Genomic DNA, 16,602 nt, shown 5'->3' on the forward strand with positions numbered 1-16,602 from the left:
GACATTCCAAGCACCCTCCTACCTCACTCTCTGTCTCACGGTGACATTCCCAGCACTCTGCCTATCTCCATGCTTCTTTGGGCACATTTCAGGTCTCGCTCAACGTTTGTCGGTCTCCACGTTTCCCGTGTCTGATCGGTGCCCTCGCGGGTACCATGCCCTGATTGCAAAGCTGTCTTGTCGCCGTTTTTTCAATAAGAAATCCCAATTCTAAGGATGTAAATGGCAGCGCGTGGTTTTTAAATAACGCAATCGGAATGTTGACAAGTCGAATCCTGGTTAGGGATGGACCCAGACCGTCATCCTCGTAGGGTCGATAAAATTCGTACCACTTTGCGGGAAACTCAAAAGCGGTTGTCCTATAAAGAGACTCGTCCCCGTCCACGTAAGGTGGAATTTTCCACCCAGAGCTGTAAACGTGAAGTGAAACTTTGCCTTCTTTCGTACTTTTTTTGCTCCAATTCAGGTTCTCGGATGGCGGGTCCCAGGATGAAGCCTCTCCATTCTCCCCACGGCGCGAGCGGCCGGCCCCGCTCCTCTGCCGCCCTCATCATGGCCGTCGCCACTGTCGGCGTGGTAATCTTCAACGTCGCTGCCACGGCGGGTGAGATGCGCCCGATCCGCGTGAGGAAGCACGTGCATCAGCAGCGCGTGTTGCATTGAGTTGTGTGTATGCGTGTGCGCGTGTGTGTGTACCTAGTGCCTTCATTAGGTGCTCGCTAACAGCACTTGTCCCAAAGTTCGTTAAGGCTATACGGGGGGGGGGGGTTCTTTATATTTGTACCTGCCACGGTGTGTAAAACATCAGTGCCGGGAAGACAAAAGAAGCCGGGCGTGGTGATTGTCCACGCAGAATAGGCGCTCGCTAACGGCACTCCATTGGCTACACGAGGCAAGCATCAAGTATGTTACGATGACGTCGATAAAAAATCGATTCCCTGCACCGAACAACACGTCCATCGAATCGATCATGGTTCTAGCCCCCCTCCCCCCCATCGAGCCCCATCATCCCGTTTAAAAGTCTACAACCAATCGTGCGGCAGAGGCAAACCTTTGTCTTTGTCTCGGCCGTCACGTGTCCACGCATACGGGGGGGGGGGGGCGATGTGAGGGGGGGGGCGTGTGCGCACGTGCGCGCGCGCGTGCCTGGGCGCGAGCGAGACTGGTCACGCGGAGTGACTGTGACGTCATCACCACAGTGCCACGTCACCGCTCGCACCGCCTGCCGCCGCGTTTTGCAAATTGCGTAAACGGCCGCCGGAGCGTTCTGGCAATTATTATTTCTTCATCATCATCATCCTGATTGTTGTTGTTGTTGTTAAGAAGTTTGGTTGCAGCTGTCGCTGTAGCGGGGCGGGGAAGGGGTGCTCGCTAACAGTGCTTGACCCTCCAGCCTGTGAAGGCTATATGGGGGATCTTTGTCTTTGTTGTCATGAGTGCGGGTGAGACACGAAGGCGGAGGAGGGCGGATTTTAAGAAACCTGCCCCAGCACTTTGCAAGCGGCTGCGTCGGCTACTTGAATGGGTGCGCTGTGCGACCTCTGTGCATTGGAAGCCCAGCGTGGTGGTGCTGGTGGTGGTGGTGCTGCTGGTGGTTCTGGTGGTGGTGCTGCTGCTGCTGCTGAGAACCCATTCACACCGGCGGCATCCCCTCGTCCCGCTGCTGCTGTTACTCGAAACTCCTACGGACCTCCGCCTCGTGGTCGGGATCGCTTTACTCGGCGGCAAGCTGACGCGGCCGCATTGGCATGAGATGAGACGCATGCGCGCGCGCGCCCGTGACACGCGCCGCGCTCCGGGGCTGCTGCTGCTGTTGTTGAAACAGCTGGCGCATTACGCGCGTGCTCACAAACGAGCGGCGAAAATTATTTGGGGGGTGGGGGGAGTAGGTGGGGGGAGTGGGGGGGCAGGGGCACACAACTACATTGACAAAGATCCCCCCCGTGTAGCCTGTTGGGGCAAGTGCTGTTAGCTCGTAGCAACGTAATGAAGGCGCGGCAACCGCGGGTGTGTGGTGGTTCTGATGCTCACTACACACCGCACCAGCCACTGCTTTGTTTTTTCACCTAGAGGAGGCCCCGGACTTGCACGAAGACTTCGTCGCCGATGTTGGCCGTGAGCGAGAATCGAATTCGGCTCGCCGGGGCTCTGTTGCGCTGACCGCCGCGCGCCACCGCTCCCCACGCATCCAGAACGCGTCCAGCGCAGCGTATACAAAGACAAAGACCCCCCGTATAGCCTTAACAGACTGTAGGGGCAAGTGCTGTTAGCGAGCACCTACGAAGGCCGGCACGGCACACGAGGGGATGGGTGGCCATCACCACGCCCGGCCGCCTTTGCCTCCCTAGTGGCGATGTTTACACATCGCACCGGGTGCTGATTTGAGGCTGAGTCGACCTAGGGGAGGCCCAGAACCGGCTCAGATAATCGTCACCGGTGTTGGCCGTGAGCGGGAATCTAACCCGGGTCGCCGGGTTCGTAGCGCAGCGCGGCGCTGACCGCCGCACCGCCGCTCGCGCTCCGCTGAGTTGTTGTTGTGCGTCAACGCGAGCGTGGCAACGTCTTGGCAACGTCGTGGAAACGTCGCGGTGCTTTTATTTAATTGTTGCTGCCGGGAAGCAGAGGGAGGCACGCGCGCACGCACGCACGAGCCGCCGCCACCCACGAGAGTGACGGACGCAGAGCGGTCGGCTTTGCGGGGCTTATTGCAAACACGTGGTGGCCGGGCGCACATCGCTCGCTCATCGGCCATCGTCACGCAGACATCGCTGATGAGGAGAAGAAGTAGAAGAAGAATAGGCTGTAACCATTCCCGGCAATGGTGCAGGCGTTAAGGTCCTTGTTTTTTCTCATCATCATCTTGATATCGACCAGACAAAATGGGGGTCTCGTTGATATCGAAATCGCTGTCTCTGTGCCTTGGTGATACACTCCATCATCATCATCACTACAATAATCATAATCGCCATCAATACATTTGTAATCCGCGCATTCTGTCATCGATGATTATGGTCATTGGTCGTCATCATCACGACCTCGATTCAACTTGTTTTCATCGTAGTCGATGACGATAATGATGATAGTCGTCATCATTATTATAATTGACTCAATTCTACTTCGTAAACAGAGAACGCTGACGATGACTGAAGGGCGAGGTGGATAACGCAACGATCTGTGTTAACACGTGCTACGATGGTGATGGATGGATGGTGATTATTAAGACCATCACGAACATGTTACTGATGATGATAACGACGATGATGCTTTTGACGTTAAAGTTGCTGCGAATGATTCCTCTACCGCTGATGGTGATGATGATTGTTGCTGCTTCTGCTACTGCCACGGTTGTTGCTTCTGCTGACGTTGCTCCCGCTTCTGATGACGACGCCCACCATCATCATTATCATCCTCATCATCATCTTCGTCTCACCATCATCGCCCCCTTTCTCCTGCAGCCTCGGGCCACGTGCCCACACCGAAGGCCATGAAGGTTCGCGCGGCCCGGCAAGCGCCGGTGCGCGGCGTCCTCGCGGGGACGGTGACCCTCCCCTGCAGCTACGCGCACAACCCCCACGACGACGAGGAGGAGGTGGCGGCGAGCCACCCTCCTCCCGACCGTGACCACAAGCACCACCACCACCACCACAAGCACCACCACCACAAGCACCACCACCACCACCACGGGGACGACCACGTCGACCGAGGCACCGTGCCACCGACGCCGGCCGGCACGCACTCGCGACCGCGCGTCAAGTGGAGCAAGTTGGGCGCCGACGGACACTGGGCGGACGTGATCGTGTCGCAGAACCTCCACTCGCGCGCGGGTCCCGGGTTCGAGAGCCGCGTCTCCCTGCCGCGGTTCCTGGCGCCCCACGGTGGCGGAGACGCGGCGAGCGGAGACGCCTCGCTCGAAATCTCGCTCCTGCGCGACTCCGATCGTGGCACGTATCGCTGCGAGGTGATGGCCGGCATGGACGACGAGAGGGACGTGGTGGAGCTGCTGGTCGATGGTGAGCGGTGTGGTCGTCGTCGTCACCCCACGAGCAATTGTCGTCATCGATGTCGTCACCATCATCGTCGTCGTCATCATCATCATCAGTCGTTGCGATGTACCTTGTTTTACCCTTTTAACATCACAAACTCCCTCTCACGGTCATCATTTATCCTTCCCATCCACCCCTCTCTCTCTCTAGCTCCCTTCTCTCCTCCATCTCTTTCCTCTCCATCCATCCATCCTTCCCCCCCTCTCTCTCACTCTTACATCTCTTTCCTCTATCCTCCCCCACCCACAGCCCTCTCTCCCCTGTATCCCCTCCACTCTCCTCTCTCTCTCTTACGACTCGACGCTATGTGCCTCCCTCTCAACTCTCTCCCCCTCCAATCTCCAATCCTCTCTCTCGCTCTCTTACATCTCCTCCCCATGGCTGCCTCCCCTCTTCCCCTGCCCCTCCGCACTCTCGTCTCACCAGCGCCACTTCATGTTTCTGTTATCATAGAATATTTTCCGAGCCCCCATCCTTCCGGACCCCCCACCCGCACACCCAACTACCCCTCCCCCCCCTCTCCCCCCCCCTCTCCCCCCCCAATCATCATTCCATTTCTCCCACACCAACGGGGAAAGTCAGAGGGCAGCATTTTTTTTTCACCGGGTAAGGCCCGCTTAGCGACGTAGCTCTTTTTCAGAAGCCACCTAGACACAAATGATCACTCGACGAAGCGGGCTCATCACGTGGACATTTACAGCAGCCGAATACTCTAAACGCGTGATGTTGATTCTAAAATGTGGAGGGAAAAACCAGAGGACTCGAAGAAAAATCCACACGACCATTGGGGAAAGAGAGAGAGACACGCAAACTCAAAATATACAGCAGCAGGCATCGGGGTCGGGATCGAACCCACGACCTCCTGCATACCAGGCGAGGTAGTTAACATCTCCTAGCCACCGTGGTGCACAGCCTCTCCCTTCCCCCCCACCCTGCACACCCAACTCCCCCCCCCCACCAACGACGAAAGGCGGGGTGGGACAACATTTTCCAGAGCTCTGCCCCGGGACAGCTCCGGCTGGAACGAAGCAAGCCCCTGTCGTCTCCCCCCCCGCGTCTCCCTCCCGCTCCAGGTGTGGTGTTCCACTACCGCTCGGCGCAGAGCCGCTACACCCTGGACTTCGCGAGCGCGCAGGCGGCGTGCGCCCAGAACGGGGCGCGCCTCGCCTCGCCGCAGCAGCTGCAGGCTGCGTACGAGGACGGTATGGACCAGTGCGACGCCGGCTGGCTCTCCGACCGGAGCGTGCGGTGAGAGACTCGCTTTGCATCACGGCGCGCCGCCCGTCCGGCCAGTGGGCGACGGGTCGCTCGGCTGGCAGAGTCGTGCGTCTCTCAACTCGCCTGCGCTTCGCTCCCCCCCCCCCCTCGCAATGCCGCGTGCCTCTCACCTAGCGTCACCTGCACAGCCACGTGGCATGTCCTTAGTCTGCAAAGTCACGCATCGCTCGCCGAGCCTCGCCTGCAAAGCCACGTGGCATGTCGTTCGCCTGCAATGCCGCGTGTCTCTCACCCCTGTCTCTTCACCTGTTCAGCCACGTGTCTCTCACCTACGCCCGGCATGACGAGCCACGTCGCTCATCATGGCTCTCTCCGAGCATTGCTCGGCTCTGGAACTCCCTCCCCGCCATCTCCCTTTGCCGCAGGTCTCTCGATTGACCGACGCGGGCGCGCGTGAACTCGCAAGCGTTTATCGCACCCTCTCTAATCCGGCGCCCGCTGTTCTCCCTGGTGCCCTCAACCCTCCACCCTCCACCCCCCCCGTTGCCACCCGCCTCTCGCAGGTATCCCATCATCCGGCCGAGGCCCGGCTGCTACGCGGACAAGAACGGCAACCCGGGCGTGCGCTCGTACGGGGAGCGCGCCGCGCACGAGACGTACGACGCGTACTGCTTCACCGAGAGGCTCGCAGGTTTGTGCGCGCCCACGTACGCGCGGGTTCAACTTCTTTCGCGCCGTGAGTAGTCGACCGTGCTAATAATCGTGGGTGCGGGGGAAGGGCAACGCCACTCCCCCGAAGTCCGTAACGACAGCAGCCAGTTCGCCACTAAGTGACGGTGAAGTCACCACGGCGCTTGTGCCAGGATAGGTGCGCTTTGAGGCTATCGCTTGAAGCTGTTGTCAGGAGGTCACGGGAACAGACCCAGCAGATGGCATGGTGTTGACCGACTGAGATGACTGGATAGATGCACCATCTGTGCCCCCCGTTGTTGTTGTTAGAGGGCGACTGACTCCAACTGTCCAGTAGAGGCCTTCACGAACCTCATCCACTTACTCTCACTCGCTCTCGCTTCACCTACACACACCCATCACTCGACACAAACACACTACGATAAGAGACAAAGATCCCCGGTATAACTTAAACAGGCTGTTGGGGCAAGTGCTGTTAGCGAGCATCTATGAAGGCCGGAATGGCACGCGAGGGGGTGGGTGGCCAGCACCCATGCCTGGCCGCCTTTGCCTACGCACCTCGCCAGGTACTCATTTGAGGCTGAGTCGACCTAGGGGAAGGCCCAGGACCGGTTCAGATAACCGTCACTGGCGTCTGTGACCGTGAGCGGCGATCGAACTCGAGCCGCCGGCAGTGCCGGATTAAGCTAGTGCGGGGCCTGTAGCATATGTTATAAATGGGCCCTAAATTAAAAAAATATGCATAAATATGAAAACACAATTTTTTTACTTGCACAGTAAAATTATTGTATTCTTTAATTTGCTATACAGACAGATAATACGACAAATCGCTAACCTAAAAGTTGAAGGCGGTATAGTACTATAGTAATAGAGCAAGTGCAGAATCACTGATCCGGAATTGATAGCTTGAAAGCATTTAGCGCGTGGCCCTTGAAAGTGCGGGGCCCGTAGCTACTTCATATGCAGCTACTTGTGCTACTACGATAATCCGGCACTGGACGCCGGGTTCGTGGCGCAGCGTCGCGCTACCCGCTGCACCACCGCTCTCCCTACACACGGCGCCGCGTATCGACGCTCGCGCTCTCCCACCCACCCACCCCGTCCCGCCCCTCCTAGTCGAGGTGTTCCACACGACCTCCCCGGGCCGCCTGACCCTGAGCGAGGCCCGCAGCGTGTGCGAGGCCCTCGGCGGCGGCCTGGCCACCGTGGGGCAGCTGTACGCCGCGTGGAAGTTCGCGGGCCTCGACCGCTGCGACGAGGGCTGGCTGGCGGACGGCAGCGCGCGCTACCCCATCGTGTGGCCGCGGCAGAACTGCGGCGGGCCCGTGCCGGGCGTCCGCACCAAGTACCGATACGCCGACCAGACGGGCTTCCCCAGCCCCAACTCGCGCTTCGACGCCTACTGCTACAGAGGTGAGGGGTGTCGCGTGTGCGCGCGCGTGTGTGTGTGTGTGAGCGTGTGTGTGTGAGCGTGTGTGTGTGAGCGTGTGTGCGTGTGCGTGTGCGTGAGCGTGTGTGTGTGTGAGCGTGTGTGTGTGAGCGTGTGTGTGTGAGCGTGTGTGTGTGAGCGTGTGTGTGTGTGAGCGTGTGTGTGTGTGAGCGTGTGTGTGTGTGAGCGTGTGTGTGTGTGAGCGTGTGTGTGTGAGCGTGTGTGTGTGAGCGTGTGTGTGTGAGCGTGTGTGTGTGAGCGTGTGTGTGTGAGCGTGTGTGTGTGAGCGTGTGTGTGTGAGCGTGTGTGTGTGTGAGCGTGTGTGTGTAAGCATGTGTGAGCGTGTGTGTGTAAGCATGTGTGTGTGAGCGTGTGTGTGTAAGCATGTGTGTGTGAGCGTGTGTGTGTAAGCATGTGTGTGAGCGTGTGTGTGTAAGCATGTGTGTGTGAGCGTGTGTGTGTAAGCATGTGTGTGTGTGTGAGCGTGTGTGTGTGTAAGCATGTGTGTGTGTGTGAGCGTGTGTGTGTGAGCGTGTGTGTGTAAGCATGTGTGAGCGTGTGTGTAAGCATGTGTGTGTGAGCGTGTGTGTGTAAGCATGTGTGTGTGTGTGAGCGTGTGTGTGTGTAAGCATGTGTGTGTGTGTGAGCGTGCGTGTGTGTGAGCGTGTGTGAGTGTGTGTGAGCGTGTGTGTGTGAGCGTGTGTGTGTGAGCGTGTGTGTGCGTGTGTGAGCGTGTGTGTGTAAGCATGTGTGTGTGTGTGAGCGTGTGTGTGTAAACATGTGTGTGTGTGTGAGCGTGTGTGTGTGTAAGCATGTGTGTGTGTGTGAGCGTGCGTGTGTGTGAGCGTGTGTGAGTGTGTGTGAGCGTGTGTGTGTGAGCGTGTGTGTGTGAGCGTGTGTGTGCGTGTGTGAGCGTGTGTGTGTAAGCATGTGTGTGTGTGTGAGCGTGCGTGTGTGTGAGCGTGTGTGAGTGTGTGTGAGCGTGTGTGTGTGAGCGTGTGTGTGTGAGCGTGTGTGTGCGTGTGTGAGCGTGTGTGTGTAAGCATGTGTTTGTGAGCGTTTAGGGGGCACCTGCGTATTTTGCGCTCGCGTGCCACTGCCGAGCACAGTATCACCACGTAACTTGCAATTTCAAAGTGGGTAAATAGTTTGGCAATAAATGAACAACGACAAAAAGTGGGTAAATAATCGCAAGTTAATGCATTCCCCCCCCCTCGTCGAATTAATGCCGCGTTCCAAATGCGTGTCAGGAAACCAACCCGCTCTGCCGGAGCCAGCGCTGGCCTCTCGGGCCGAGGAGACGCAGCAGGCCCAAAACGTGGCCCCTCCAACTCCTCCTGCTCAACTCGCCAGCGACCCCGACCAAGACAAGGAGGTGACACCGCCGATGAGCTCCTCCTCTTCGAAGGAGGAGGTGGAGGAGGTGGAGGAAGAAGCCAGCGTGCAGGCACAAGCACCGCCACTCGCGGTCGAGCAGCAGCAGGAGGAGGCGACATCGCCACGAGATGAGGTCACAGATCACGAAGAAGAACATTCTGCTACTTCAGAGCCATCATCTCCGTTACCCGAGGAGGAGGAGGAGAAATCACCTGAAGTCGTGCTAACTGGTCATGAAGAACTGTCGTCCGCGACACCTGAAGAGACGTCGCCGGGACACGTGGTCGCAGATCATGAAGAATCTTCATCTCCTATACCCGAAGAATCGGCATCTCAGACACCTGAAGAACCATCACCTTTGACACATGAGAAGATATCGCCAGATGTGGTCACAGATAATGAAGAACCGTCACGTCTGACACCTGAGAAGACATCACCTGAGGGTGAGATCACGGGTCATGAAGAACCTTCCTCTCTGACACCCAAAGAATCGGCATCTCAGACACCTGAAGAACCATCACCTTTGACACATGAGAAGATATCGCCAGATGTGGTCACAGATCATGAAGAACCATTACCTGTGACACTTGAGAAGACGTCACCTGAAGGTGAGGTCACGGGTCATGAAGAACCTTCATCTCTGACACCTGAAGAATTGGCACCTCAGACACCTGAAGAACCATCGCCTCTGACTCCTGAGCAGATATTGTCAGATGTGGTCACAGATCATGAAGAACCGTCACCTCTGACACCTGAAAAGACATCACCTGAAGGTGAGGTTACGGGTCATGAAGAACCTTTATCTCTGACACCTGAAGAATTGGCATCTCAGACACCTCAAGAACCATCACCTCTGACTCCTGAGAAGATATCGCCAGATGTGGTCACAGATCATGAAGAACTGTCACCTCTGACACCTGAAAAGACATCACCTGAAGGCGAGGTCACGGGTCATGAAGAACCTTCCTCTCTGACACCTGAAGAATTGCCATCTCAGACACCTGAAGAACCATCGCCTCTGACTCCTGAGAAGATATCGCCAGATGTGGTCACAGATCATGAAGAACCGTCACCTCTGACACCTGATAATACATCACCTGAGGGTGAGGTCACGGGTCATGAAGAACCTTCATCTCTGACACCTGAAGAATTGGCATCTCGGACACCTGAAGAACCATCACCTCTGACTCCTGAGAAGATATCGCCAGATGTGGTCACAGATCATGAAGAACCGTCACATCTGACATCTGAAAAGACATCACCTGAAGGCGAGGTCACGGGTCATGAAGAACCTTCCTCTTTGACACCTGAAGAATTGGCATCTCAGACACCTGAAGAACCATCGCCTCTGACTCCTGAGAAGATATCGCCAGATGTGGTCACAGATCATGAAGAACCGTCACCTCTGACATCTGAAAAGACATCACCTGAAGGTGAGGTCACGGGTCATGAAGAACCTTCATCTCTGACACCTGAAGAATCGGCATCTCAGACACCTGAAGAACCATCACCTCTGACTCCTGATAAGATATCGCCAGATGTGGACACAAATCATGAAGAACCGTCACCTCTGACACCTGATAAGACATCACCTGAAGGTGAGGTCACGGGTCATGAAGAACCTTCATCTCTGACAACTGAAGAATTGGCATCTCAGACACCTGAAGAACCATCGCCTCTGACTCCTGAGCAGATATCGTCAGATATGGTCACAGATCATGAAGAACCATTACCTGTGACACCTGAGAAGACGTCACCTGAAGGTGAGGTTACGGGTCATGAAGAACCTTCATCTCTAACACCTGAAGAACTGTCGTTCCTGACATCTGAGAAGACATCGCCAGGAGATGTGGTCAAAGATCATGAAGAACCATCACATCTGACACTTGAGAAGACATTGCCAGAAGATGTGGTCACAGATCATGAAGAACCGTCACCACTGACACCTGAGAAAACATCACCTGACGGTGAGGTTACGGGTCATGAAGAACCTTCATCTCTGACACCTGAAGAACTGTCGTTCCTGACACCTGAGAAGAAATTGCCAGGAGATATGGTCAAAGATCATGAAGAACCATCACATCTGACACCTGAGAAGACATCACCTGAGGGTGAGGTCACGGATCATGAAGAACCTTCATCTCTGACACCTGAAGAATTGGTATCTCAGACACCTGAAGAACCATCGCCTCTGACTCCTGAGAAGATATCGCCAGAAGATGTGGTCACAGATCATGAAGAACCGTCACCTCTAACACCTGAGAATACATCACCTGAAGATGTGGTTGCAGATCATGAAGAACTGACACCTTTGACATCTGAGAAGACATCACCTGAAAGCGAGGTGATGGGTCATGAAGAACCTTCCTCTCTGACACCTGAAGAATCAGCATCTCAGACACCAGAAGAGCCGTTACCTCTGACACCTGAGAAGACTTTACCTGAAGGTGAGGTCAGGGGTCATGAAGAAGCTTCATCTCTGACACCTGAAGAACCATCGTTCCTGACACCTGAGGAGACATTGGCAGGAGATGTGGTCAAAGATCATGAAGAACCATCACCTCTGACTCCTGAGAAGAAATCACATGAAGATGAGGTCAGGGGTCATGAAGAACCTTCGCCCCTGACACCTGAAAAGACATCACCTGAAGGTGAGGTCATGGGTCATGAACAATCTCAGATACCTGAAGATCTATCACCTCTGACACCAGAGAAGGCATCACCAGGAGCTGTGGTCATCATTAATCATGAAGAACCATCACCCTTGACACCTGAAGAATTGTCGTTCCTGACACCTGAGAAGACATTGTCAGGACATGTGGTCACAGATTATGAAGAACCTTCGTCCCTGACACCTGAGAAGACATCATCTGAAGGTGAAGTCACCAGTCATGAAGAACCTTCATCTCTCACACCTGAAAAACTGTCGCCTCTGACACCTGAGAAGACATCGCCAGGAGATGTGGTCACAAGTCACGAACAAGAAACTTTCACGCCACCTTTGCCATCATCTCTGATACTCGAGGAGAAGACATCACCCAAAGATGACAGCGAACATCATGAGCAAGAACCTTTCCCCTCAGAACCATCACCTTCTACACCCGAGGACGATAAAACATCACTTGAAGACGAAAATCCTTCTTCAGAGCCACCATTTCCAATTTCAGAAGAGCAGAGGACACCACTACCCGATGACGATGATGACGATTCACCTCCTCATTCAGGGCCGGAGGTCGTCATTGCGGGCGATACGCCGGTGGAGGCCGAACCTCCCGTCGAAACGTCGACGGGCCCAGAAACGGCCCTCGTGGACGTGCTGACTGAAACGGAGCGACCCCATGACGAATCTTCTCCTCCTCCTTCATCTTCGGACGTGGCTGAACACACCGAGGCAACTCCCTCGGCAGCGTTGGTAGAAGAGGCAGTCAGCCACGTGGAGGGAGACCTCGCAAATGACGAGGTCGAAGCTACGACCGTCAAAGCTCTGGGGAAAGTTGAAGCGCCAGGAGGCGATGAGCCAACGCCGGCGGAGCTTCCCGAAACCTCGAACTTGGCGGGGGGAGTAGAGTCGCCCGGTGAAGGCTCACCAGTCGCTCAGCCGGACGTGCTTATCTCCCAAGACTCCGGGGTGGAAGAAGAAACCACGGCAGGGCCTTCGCATGCCAGCTTGCCGGCGTTGGCCGCCAGCACGGACGGCGAAGGTAGCGGCGTCGCGGTCGAAGCGGTGGACGGGGACGCAACGACCGAGCTGCCGGAGGAGTCGAACGCCATTGTCTCACTCGCCGAGCACCAGCAGGAGGATGACTCCGGCGATGCTGCTCCCGCTCCCTTGCCAGACGAGGCCAAGGGCCACGTGGAGGAGATGGTGGCGCCGACTCTGTCAGCACTGATGACGACCGTGCAGAGGCTGCCTGAGTCAGTGACCGCGAGCGACGACGACACGACTGACGGCTCGGGAGGCCACGTCGACTCCGCACCGATATCGCCGCCAGTCGTGGTCAAAACCGCGGAGCCCGAGGCGGACGAAGAGGAGGGGCCGGCACCGGCGCCCGCGTCCGAAGTGGCGGCGGGGGCGACGGCGGCAGCGGCACTTTCGGAAGAATCGCACGAACCGGAACGATTTGCGCCGGACGCCGACACGGAGGAGGCGCCGCTAGGCTCCGACGCCGATCACCCCACCACGGCGCCGGCCGGTGCTCACGCAGCAGCGGCCCCGGCGAGCGGCGAGACGCATGGCGCCTTCCCCACGCTGAAGGAGCAAATCGCAGCGCAGGCCCGGCTGCTGGACCCCGGCCGAGACGACTACGCCGGTTACGCCATCATCGCCGAGTCGACCGCTGCACCGGTGGATGGCGATGAGGGACGCCATCCATCGTCGCCACCAGAGACGCAGGACATCGACGAGGGCTTCGTACAGGTGCTGCCATCCGTGGCCGTCAAACCCACGCCGTCTGGTGCCACGTCTTCGCCGGCCGCTCACGTAGAGATGCCAGGAGAGGGGCCGGCCGGGAGCGAGACGTCTCCGGACGAAGCTCAGGAGCCGTCCACACTTCCCAGCGCCCTGCAGGAGTCTGCCCCCGAAGGTAACCGCCGCCCCCCCCACCCGCATCCCTCTAACCTGCCCCCTCCCGCCCCCCCCCCCCGTCCACCGCAGTAAAGGACTGGCGTTGTCAAATAACGAGGGCGGCTGTCTCAGTGGTGCGGTTGCTGGGCAGATTCTCGCATCGCAGGAGAAGGACAGGTGGCCGGCGGTTTGGGGGGGCGTTTATCCAGCAGTGGATTGACCATGGCTTCTTATGATGATCGTGGTGGTGACAGTTAGTCGTGTGCGGTGGGGTAAAGTGTAGGTTAGGTACGCCCACCTCCTTAAGATGTTCGGCAAGACGCGTGACAGATTGGGCCATTTAATTAGATGGGGGGGAACTGCACAACACGAATGGGCGCACACGGCGTAGGCTTGCGACCTGCTTGCCCGACCGTCAACTTTTGCATCTGCACGTACGTTGACAATTGATTGGACCACAAAAGTTGTTGCCTCCGATAAAAAGTTAAAACGACAATAAAAAAAAGACCGCATTTCAGCAACGGCACGCTCCATCCATCGCGGTGATCGACTCGGCTCTGCCGACGCGCCCTGGCGTCGTTCTCGCACCGCGACGCTTATAGGAGAAGGAGCGAAACGTCGGACATCATTGCCCGAACCACACGCGGTACGAGTCGGTGCGGCGTTGTAATGTTTGGTGAGGGAGAGTTATCCTTTAGTTTGTTTTAGTTTTCTGGGCATGGGCGGGGTGGGGGGGGAACGGGGGAGGTTGTTTTTTATTTTTTCCCAATTATTGTTTTTTTGCTTTGGAAAACCGCTCATTATTATTTTTAATTAATGCGCATGGCACATCTCATGGCGGCTGTTTGTTTCAATCTGTCAGCCGAAAGACCGAGAGGGGCTCCGCATAATCCACGTGGGAATTTAATGTTTTTCCTTCTGCAAAGCGCTGTCAGTTCTCTCTCCAAATAAACGGCTCCCGGCGCTGCCACGAACGGCGAACCTCGAGAGGGAGAGGCGGGGGGGCGGGACACTTCTGAAATCTCAGTCACCGGATAAACGAAGCGTCGGCGTGGCCATCCTTGTGGAGCACGACTCGTTCGCGACCGCTGTTTTATTCGCCGGTGAACATTGAATCGGCGTTTCCTGTTCCGTAGGTTCCGGAGACGTGGATGGGACGAACAAGGAGGCCGAACCTCAGCCTCCGTCGTCCAACGAGTCCAAGGAGTCTGAGGAGCTGTCTCCTCTTCTGGAGGCTTCGCACGGCGTAGAGAGCATCGTCCTGGCAACCCCTCCCACCCCGGTGGAGCCTCTTGCCCCAGAAGCTTCTGCGGGGATCGACCTCAACAGCGACGTGGTCACGCTGCCACCCGCGTTGCTCGCAGAGCCGGCGAGCAGCGGCGGCGACTCTTCTTCTTCTTCCGAAGAAGAAGAGAAGCCGGTGCCAACTTCACCGTCCGGGGAGGAGCAGGAGGAGAAGCAGGAGGAGGAGCAGGAGGTCGCATCGACGGAGTGGTCCGGTCTCCCTGAGCTGCAGCCGGGTCCCCGCATCTCCCCCGTCGCCGATCTGCCCGACGAGAAGCGCGCGGGCGAGGGCGGCGAGGGGGGCGACAACGATGATGACGCTTCGAGCGAAGCCTCCACAGGCAAACCCGAGGTGACGATGCCAGAGGACGGGATCATAGTCACTCCTCATCCGGAAGCCGCATCGGAGGCGTCTGGCGCAGAGTGGCCACACTTCGCAGGAGAGTCGGGGGCCGAGGGAGGCGAGGGAACAGACATCGCCACGGCCGCAAGTGACGTGGAGACGTCGCCCGAAGGCAGTGGAGAGCCGTGGACGGTGGCGTCGCCGCAACTCGAAGATCCTTTCGTCGAGCCTCGGGTGGAAGGCGCCGCACCTGCCGATGACACGGACGTGGGCGCCCCCGACAGAGAGCCGTCCCAGGCGTTGGAGGTAGCTTCGCTGACGCCGGAGACACCGCAGGGCCTTTTCATCTCGGCTAACCCTCCCGCCGAGAGGGGCAGGTCGCACGCCGATGAGGAGGAGGAGTCGAGCGGAGAGGGGGCCCTGCCGAACGTGCCGCTGGTCCTCATCGCGTCGTTCACCACCCCCGTTCCCGCGGCGCCGATAGAGCCGAACGGCAACAACGGCAACAGGAACGAACCCCAGGAGGCGGTGTCACCCATCCTGTCCCAGATCAAAATCCCCGACAAAGAGCATCCGGGCGAGCAGTACCCGCAGGGCGAGCAAACGGAGGGGCGGGCCGACGGTGAGCGCTCGACCAACGAGCCCCCTCCCCAAACGTCGGACGACGTTTTCCCAGAGGGAGCGCCGCACGACCAGCGGCCGGCCGAGTGGGTAGAGGAGAAGGCCTACGAAGGTTTTGTAGAGGAGGCGGATGAGAAAGAGGCTGCAGAGGTCGACAAAGAAGCGAACGGACCCGCCGGCACCGCGCCGACTGCTCGCGCCGACCGGGAGCCGGGCGGCGTTGATGGCATCACCGTTCCCGACGAGCCGGAAACGACTCCGGCAGAAGAGCCCAGCATCTCCTCTACGCACGGAACGTCCCCGAACGCGGCCGCGAAGCTTCCCGAGCACGCGCCCGCTGACGACAAAGAGGAAGAGGAGAAGGAGGAGAGGGGCGATGGTATCCCGTTTGGAAGGCCAATTCCCGCGGACGAAAACAACGCACTGGCGAACGAACTGCCGGGAGAGACCGCCCTAGCTTCCGCGGTCCCGTCGGCTGGACAGCTGTCTACTCAGTCGAGCGTAGACAGCGACGACGATGGCGAGAATGAAATCGCTGCAAACTCACCGGTCACTCCGGCCCCTCTGGGGGACTTCCACGAGCCCTCGAGCGTCGACGAGCGGCCACAGGGAGCCGAGACGGACAGCAACGCGCCGGAGGAGGAGAACTTTTGGAACTGGCCCTCCGTCGTCGACCCCGAGGCCGGGGTCGACGACGGAGGGGCGTCTGCGGAGGCCGCGGGCGTCCCGGCATCTGACACGCCGGCCGTCGGAAAGGACGAGGGCGAAGAGTCGGTGGAGCCATCGTCAGCGACGACCGCCACCGGGCCTCCGGTGTCGGGCCACGCCGTGGGGCCCTCGGAGGAAGACATCGCAGTACCCCATGCCTTCACGCCATATTCCATCGTCGAGTGGGAGGAGGACAGCTCGGTTGCCGGCACGCCATTCCCCGACGAGAGCCTGGTTCTCTCCCTGCCGGGTGAGCGGGGCGGCGTTCGAGAGGGCGGACACAGCGCAACCTCACAAACGACCCGGCGAAGTCGGTCACCCTCAC

General features: G+C 58.0%; 1 protein-coding gene across 2 annotated transcripts in view; it reads left to right on the forward strand.

Annotated features, from left to right (window-relative positions):
- LOC144717151 (uncharacterized) overlaps positions 1–16,602 on the forward strand; it is a 38,117-nt gene that overhangs the window by 15,056 nt on the left and 6,459 nt on the right. For both annotated transcript variants that reach the window (XM_078592474.1, XM_078592475.1), the window contains exons 2-8: positions 467–604; positions 3,456–4,010; positions 5,117–5,291; positions 5,825–5,952; positions 7,068–7,364; positions 8,631–13,340; positions 14,458–16,527. In XM_078592474.1, the coding sequence (XP_078448600.1) occupies positions 475–604; positions 3,456–4,010; positions 5,117–5,291; positions 5,825–5,952; positions 7,068–7,364; positions 8,631–13,340; positions 14,458–16,527 (8,065 nt within the window). In that variant the 5' untranslated portion in view covers positions 467–474. The remainder of the gene's footprint in view (positions 1–466; positions 605–3,455; positions 4,011–5,116; positions 5,292–5,824; positions 5,953–7,067; positions 7,365–8,630; positions 13,341–14,457; positions 16,528–16,602) is intronic.

Source organism: Lampetra planeri, chromosome 3 (genome assembly GCF_965212315.1).
Source record: "Lampetra planeri chromosome 3, kcLamPlan1.2.h2, whole genome shotgun sequence".
Classification (NCBI taxonomy): Eukaryota; Metazoa; Chordata; class Hyperoartia; order Petromyzontiformes; family Petromyzontidae; genus Lampetra; species Lampetra planeri.